The 7,500-nt window shown below is 46.9% G+C and overlaps 1 protein-coding gene across 1 annotated transcript in view; it reads left to right on the forward strand.

Annotated features, from left to right (window-relative positions):
- Positions 1–7,500, forward strand: part of si:ch211-132f19.7 (adenylate cyclase type 8) — a 29,877-nt gene that overhangs the window by 16,259 nt on the left and 6,118 nt on the right. The window contains exons 10-15 of the mRNA XM_046364658.1: positions 1–126; positions 561–749; positions 4,119–4,219; positions 6,713–6,914; positions 7,218–7,313; positions 7,411–7,500. The exon at positions 1–126 is cut by the window's left edge and continues 274 nt beyond it; the exon at positions 7,411–7,500 is cut by the window's right edge and continues 77 nt beyond it. Of these exons, the coding sequence (XP_046220614.1) occupies positions 1–126; positions 561–749; positions 4,119–4,219; positions 6,713–6,914; positions 7,218–7,313; positions 7,411–7,500 (804 nt within the window). The remainder of the gene's footprint in view (positions 127–560; positions 750–4,118; positions 4,220–6,712; positions 6,915–7,217; positions 7,314–7,410) is intronic.

Below are 7,500 nucleotides of genomic sequence, written 5' to 3' on the forward strand. Positions count from 1 at the left end.
CTGATTCGCCACACGCCCATGGAGGAGGCTCCTGCCAAGAAGGCTTGTCGGCCCAGTCGAGATGACACCCTTGATGCTGGCTGGAGTACTGAGCTGCCGTTTGGAAACATAATCGGAATGAACTGTGTAGGTGACCTCTAACCCCTGCCTCCTAACCTTTACCCTCTACCTCAGAGAGGAAGAGTGCGACCCAAAATCTGTCAGTGCGAAAATTAAGAGCTAAGAAGTTTGAATTGGGGATTGTTGGTATGGAGAACAATGAGAGAGTGTCGAATTTGGTCAACATATACTCAAATTGCTAATTATGTGAGGCTTATTTGATCAAATAGAAGTTTTATAATTCTTAGGTTATGACAACTGTACGTGGAAATTGTGGCATCCTGGCAACTTTGAGAAAGGCGATTTTGTTCCTGGTAGGTCATTGGCTAGAATTTTCACGCCTGCCTTCCGCCTTCCGCCTGACATTAATTCTTATTGTTAGAGAGTCTATTGTCAGTTATAGATCCTCTTTGTCTGGCCTCTACCTAACCTTTGACCCCTAACCTCTCACCCCTGACCAGATCCTGGCGACCTTCAGCAACGGCTCTCTGGCCCAGTTACCTAACCAGCTGGCGGCTCAGCGGACGGGGACTCGTGAAGTCAACAAGAGGATCCGCCGGGCCATCGAGGTCCGAAGCAGCGAACGCATGAGACAGGAACACATCACCACCTTCACACAGGAGTTCAAGGACACACACATTGAGGGCAAGGTAGGGGCCCACAACGGAAGCACATACAGAGGACAAGGTACGGCTCCACTAAGAGTTTTGCGATTATGCTGCGGGACTTAGAGGTAATTTGTGGTTTAGTACGGTACCCTGCGTCACCACTTCATTGCTCCAGACCACCACAAGGGGGAGTTAGAGACCTGATTATGCTTTTGGGTCCCAAGGCGCTACTGTGTCTCTAACTGACAATGAATGAGCGACATAAACCAAATAGGACTGATAATTGTGCACGACTTCAGTATTATTTACTTAAGCTGTTGTTCCACTAAGGTTTTTATTCTAAGATAAACTTAGACTGCAATTAGGGTGTGGAATTAGTGTGATTATTTTGCTCTTACTTTAGTCCTATAGCCTACTCCTGACCGGTGAAGTTGTACAGCGCCCGAGTGGCGCAGTGGTCTAAGACACTGCGTCGCAGTGCAAACTACAGATGCTGATTCGAGACCCATGAGGTGGCTTTTGGTTTCTCTCCCTTTAAAAACAGAAATATATCATTCTAAATCACGAACTAGCTTTATTTACAAATGAGTGAGAATGTCTCACCCCATGTTCAAGAATGATCTTGTTCTCACTCACTCTAGGTGAATGAAAACAAAATCTCCAAAATATCAAAAAAATGTTTTAAACAAAGCGATTTATTATTAGAAAATAATTTATAATTATATGAAATTATATAAAAGCCCCTTAGATATTCTCAGATAGTCTCTCAGATCCTGATGGAAAATGCCCCTTAGATATTAATTTAGAATCCTCCAATCCTCTACATGTAATTATTGGCAGAGAGTCACGTCATACTAGTGTTGAGTAATTTGCTGTAGGTCTTAAAGTGGTGTAGGTCTTATTTATTTAAAAAGCATATTGAAGTTAGAAGCAAAAGCCTACAACTATTTCAGCACCGTTTATCGCTACTCTGAGACAAGCATGAGGACTGGTCTTGATAAATCAAAGAGATTTTTATTTTCACTGAATCGCCGTTTGGGTATTGGTTAGACTAGAATTATACAATTAGGGTGTGGAGATGTTATGCTCTTAGTACTGTGTCCTACTCCCGACCGGCACGTTGTACAGCGACATATTTTCCGGTCCATCCTAACAGAAACCCTGAGGGTGTCGTTTCTCTTGGAATAGAAACATAATGTCAATCAAATTAATTTTGCAACATTTCTTAAACTCAATCCCATATACTATATTCTTACAAAAAAATATTTTAAATTCTCTAGTACAGACACTATTGAAGGCTATCAAATGCTTCTCAAAGATGTTTCTCAAAGATTAAAGCTAGTTAGTGCTAGTTTGAGAGAGGGGGTGGTCAAACTAGTACTAACTAGCGTTAATGGCAACAATGGCTGACAATTAAATAACTTGCCAAACTATTCTGTGGCAGTCCGCAAGGTGTGCTGCAGTACGATGCAACTTTTATACTGTAGGGGCCCGCAACAGAACCACACACAGAAGTTAAGGGCCACACACACTCAAACACACACAGTTGATTACTACAGTGGCAAGAAAAAAATATGTGAACCCTTTGGAAATACCTGGATTTATGCATAAATTGGTCATCAAATTTAATATGATTTTCATCTAGGTCACAACAATAGACAAACACAGTCTGCTTAAACTAATAACACACAAACAATAATACATTGTCGTGTCTTTATTGAACACACCGTGTAAACATTCACAGTGCAGGTAGGAAAAGTATGTGAACCCTTGGATTTAATAACTGGTTGACCCTCCTTTGGCAGCGATAACCTCAACCAAACGTTTCCTGTAGTTGCAGATCAGACCTGCACAACGGTCAGGAGGAATTATGGACCATTCATCTTTACAAAACTGGTTCAGTTCAACAATATTCTCTGATGTCTGGTGTGAACCACTCTTGTGTGTTCCTTCCAAACAACTCAACTGTAGTTTCATCTGTCCACAGAACATTGTGGAACATCCAGTTGCACTTTTGTAAATTTCAGATGTGCAGGAATTTTTTTTTTTTTGACAGCAGTGGCTTCTTCCGTGGTGTCCTCCCATGAACACAATTCTTGTTTAGTGTTTTACATATCGTAGACTCATCAACAGAGATGTTAGCATGTTCCAGAGATTTCTTCAAGTCTTTAGCTGATTATTCTTAACCTCATTGAGCATTCTGCACTGTGCTCTTGCAATCATTTTTGCAGGATGGCCACTCCTTTTTTATATTTGAACCTTTATTTAACTAGGCAAGTCAGTTAACAACAGATTCGTATCTGATGGGTAGGGGAATTTAGTTGATGGATGGGGAGATGGGTTGATGGGTAGGGAGGTGGGTTAATTGGTAGGGAGATGGGTTGATGGGTAGGGAGGTGGGTGATGGGTAGGGAGGTGGGTGATGGGTAGGGAGGTGGGTGATGGGTAGGGAGATGGGTTGATGGGTAGGGAGGTGGGTGATGGGTAGGGAGGTGGGTGATGGGTAGGGAGATGGGTTGATGGGTAGGGAGGTGGGTTGATGGGTAGGGAGGTGGGTTGATGGGTAGGGAGATGGGTTGATGGGTTGGGAGGTGGGTGATGGGTAGGGAGGTGGGTGATGGGTAGGGAGATGGGTTGATGGGTAGGGAGGTGGGTGATGGGTAGGGAGGTGGGTGATGGGTAGGGAGGTGGGTGATGGGTAGGGAGATGGGTTGATGGGTAGGGAGGTGGGTGATGGGTAGGGAGGTGGGTGATGGGTAGGGAGGTGGGTTGATGGGTAGGGAGGTGGGTTGATGGGTTGATGGGTAGGGAGATGGGTTGATGGGTAGGGAGGTGGGTTGATGGTTTGGGAGGTGGGTTGATGTGTAGGGAAGTGGGTGATGGGTAGGGAGGTGGGTGATGGGTAGGGAGGTGGGTTGATGGTTTGGGAGGTGGGTTGATGGGTAGGGAAGTGGGTGATGGGTAGGGAGGTGGGTGATGGGTAGGAGGGTGGGTTGATGGGTAGGGAGGTGGGTTGATGGGTAGGGAGGTGGGTAGGGAGGTGGGTTGATGGGGAGCGAGGTGGGTTGATGGGGAGGGAGGTGGGTTGATGGGTAGGGAGGTGGGTTGATGGGTAGGGAGATGGGTTGATGGGTAGGGAGATGGGTTGATGGGTAGGGAGGTGGGTTGATGGGTAGGGAATGTGGGTTGATGGGTAGGGAGGTGGGTTGATGGGTAGGGAGATGGGTTGATGGGTAGGGAGATGGGTTGATGGGTAGGGAGATGGGTTGATGGGTAGGGAGGTGGGTTGATGGGTAGGGAGGTGGGTGGATGGGTGGGGAGATGGGTGGGTGGATGGGGAGGTGGGTGGGTGGATGGATGGGGAGGTGGGTTGATGGGTGGTATAATTGAGGGATGTTTCTCTCTTCTCAGTTTTCCCAGATGCGTGATGAGATGTTCAAGTCAAACCTGGTCTGCTCCTTCATCATGCTCCTCTGCCTCATGGGTGCACAGACCCTCATCCCTGCCGCAAGGTTTGTTCTTTATTTAATTAGAAGTATGATATTTTCTTTTACTTAATTTATCAAAGATCTTTAGAGTAATCTTTCTCTACCACTCACATGCTTCTCTCTCTCTTCTTCATCTGATCCTCTCCTCCACCCCCTCCCTGTTTCTCTCTCTTCATCATCTGATCCTCTCCTCCTCCTCCCTGTTTCTCTCTCTTCATTGTCTGATCCTCTCCTCCCTGTTTCTCTCTCTTCATTGTCTGATCCTCTCCTCCTCCTCCCTGTTTCTCTCTCTTCATTGTCTGATCCTCTCCTCCTCCTCCCTGTTTCTCTCTCTTCATTGTCTGATCCTCCCCTCCTCCCTGTTTCTCTCTCTTCATTGTCTGATCCTCCCCTCCTCCCTGTTTCTCTCTCTCTTCATTGTCTGATCCTCCCCTCCTCCTCCCTGTTTCTCTCTCTCTTCATTGTCTGATCCTCCCCTCCTCCTCCTCCCTGTTTCTCTCTCTTCATTGTCTGATCCTCTCCTCCTCCTCCCTGTTTCTCTCTCTTCATCATCTGATCCTCTCCTCCTCCTCCTCCCTGTTTCTCTCCCTCTTCATTGTCTGATCTTCTCCTCCTCCTCCCTGTTTCTCTCTCTTCATTGTCTGATCCTCTCCTCCTCCTCCCTGTTTCTCTCTCTTCATCATCTGATCCTCTCCTCCTCCTCCTCCCTGTTTCTCTCCCTCTTCATTGTCTGATCTTCTCCTCCTCCTCCCTGTTTCTCTCTCTTCATTGTCTGATCCTCTCCTCCTCCTCCCTGTTTCTCTCTCTTCATTGTCTGATCTTCTCCTCCCTGTTTCTCTCTCTTCATTGTCTGATCCTCTCCTCCTCCTCCCTGTTTCTCCCTCTTCATTGTCTGATCTTCTCCTCCTCCTCCCTGTTTCTCTCTCTTCATTGTCTGATCTTCTCCTCCTCCTCCCTGTTTCTCCCTCTTCATTGTCTGATCTTCTCCTCCTCCTCCCTGTTTCTCTCTCTTCATTGTCTGATCCTCTCCTCCTCCTCCCTGTTTCTCTCTCTTCATTGTCTGATCCTCTCCTCCCTGTTTCTCTCTCTTCATTGTCTGATCCTCTCCTCCCTGTTTCTCTCTCTCTTCATTGTCTGATCTTCTCCTCCTCCTCCCTGTTTCTCTCTCTTCATTGTCTGATCCTCTCCTCCCTGTTTCTCTCTCTCTTCATTGTCTGATCTTCTCCTCCTCCTCCCTGTTTCTCTCTCTTCATTGTCTGATCCTCTCCTCCCTGTTTCTCTCTCTCTTCATTGTCTGATCTTCTCCTCCTCCTCCTCCCTGTTTCTCTCTCTTCATTGTCTGATCCTCTCCTCCTCCTCCTCCCTGTTTCTCTCTCTTCATTGTCTGATCCTCTCCTCCCTGTTTCTCTCTCTTCATTGTCTGATCCTCTCCTCCCTGTTTCTCTCTCTCTTCATTGTCTGATCTTCTCCTCCTCCTCCCTGTTTCTCTCTCTTCATTGTCTGATCCTCTCCTCCTCCTCCCTGTTTCTCTCTCTTCATCATCTGATCCTCTCCTCCTCCTCCTCCCTGTTTCTCTCCCTCTTCATTGTCTGATCTTCTCCTCCTCCTCCCTGTTTCTCTCTCTTCATTGTCTGATCCTCTCCTCCCTGTTTCTCTCTCTTCATTGTCTGATCTTCTCCTCCCTGTTTCTCTCTCTTCATTGTCTGATCCTCCCCTCCTCCTCCCTGTTTCTCTCTCTTCATTGTCTGATCCTCTCCTCCTCCTCCCTGTTTCTCTCTTTTCATTGTCTGATCCTCCCCTCCTCCTCCCTGTTTCTCTCTCTCTTCATTGTCTAATCCTCTCCTCCCTGTTTCTCTCTCTTCATTGTCTGATCCTCCCCTCCTCCTCCCTGTTTCTCTCTCTTCATTGTCTGATCCTCCCCTCCTCCTCCCTGTTTCTCTCTCTTCATTGTCTGATCCTCTCCTCCTCCTCCCTGTTTCTCTCTCTTCATCATCTGATCCTCTCCTCCTCCTCCTCCCTGTTTCTCTCTCTCTTCATTGTCTGATCTTCTCCTCCTCCTCCCTGTTTCTCTCTCTTCATTGTCTGATCTTCTCCTCCTCCTCCCTGTTTCTCTCTCTCTTCATTGTCTGATCCTCTCCTCCTCCTCCCTGTTTCTCTCTCTTCATTGTCTGATCCTCCCCTCCTCCCTGTTTCTCTCTCTCTTCATTGTCTGATCCTCCCCTCCTCCTCCCTGTTTCTCTCTCTTCATTGTCTGATCCTCCCCTCCTCCTCCCTGTTTCTCTCTCTTCATTGTCTGATCTTCTCCTCCCTGTTTCTCTCTCTTCATCATCTGATCCTCTCTTCCTCAATCTCTCCAACTGACACACACACACACACACACACACACACACACACACACACACACACACACACACACACACACACACACACACACACACACACACACACACACACACACACACACACACACACACACACACACACACACACACACACACACACACACCCACCTCTCAGACTATGTCCTATGCTGGTTCAGTTTGGAGTGTGTGTGTGTGTGTATGTGTTGCTGCTGGTGGTGGTCCTAGCTGAAGAGTTTAAACAGAGCCCTCTAGCGCTGCAGTTCCTGTGTTGCTGGATCAACGAAACCAAGACTGTCAGAACACTACTCACGCTCACCGCTATTATCATCAACTTTGGAGTGGCCTCATCTGATATAGTGAGTTTATTGTTATACACAATGACCGATATGTTCTGTACCCTCAACGATAACACACAATGACCAGTATGTTCTGTACCCTCAACGATAACACACAATGACCAGTATGTTCTGTATCCTCAACGATAACACACAATGACCAGTATGTTCTGTATCCTCAACGATAACACACAATGACCAGTATGTTCTGTATCCTCAAACCATTATACAATCTGTTCTTTCATGAAGGTTTGCCTCTCGGGTGCACTATAAACTTGTTTTGAAGTAGCGGTATGATTGATTGTGTGTGTGTGTGTGTTCTAGCTGTGGTGTGTAGAGTCTGAGATGGACCCTAACAACAGAAGCAGCTCCCAGCAGCACACTTGGTCCTGGCCTGTCAACATCTGTACACACCCTGAGGTAACACACACACACACACGCACACACACACACACACACACACATTTAGATTGGTCCCTTTTGTGACTGTGACTGTCTCTGTCTCTGTCTTCTGTAGTTCCTGGTTTTCAGTGGGGTGGTTGCCATGGTGTCGTGTGCTGTGTTCTTCAGGCTGCACTGTCTACTGAAGCTAGCTGTGTTACTTCTG

This window comes from Oncorhynchus gorbuscha, linkage group LG10, assembly GCF_021184085.1.
Source record: "Oncorhynchus gorbuscha isolate QuinsamMale2020 ecotype Even-year linkage group LG10, OgorEven_v1.0, whole genome shotgun sequence".
NCBI classification, from domain to species: domain Eukaryota; kingdom Metazoa; phylum Chordata; class Actinopteri; order Salmoniformes; family Salmonidae; genus Oncorhynchus; species Oncorhynchus gorbuscha.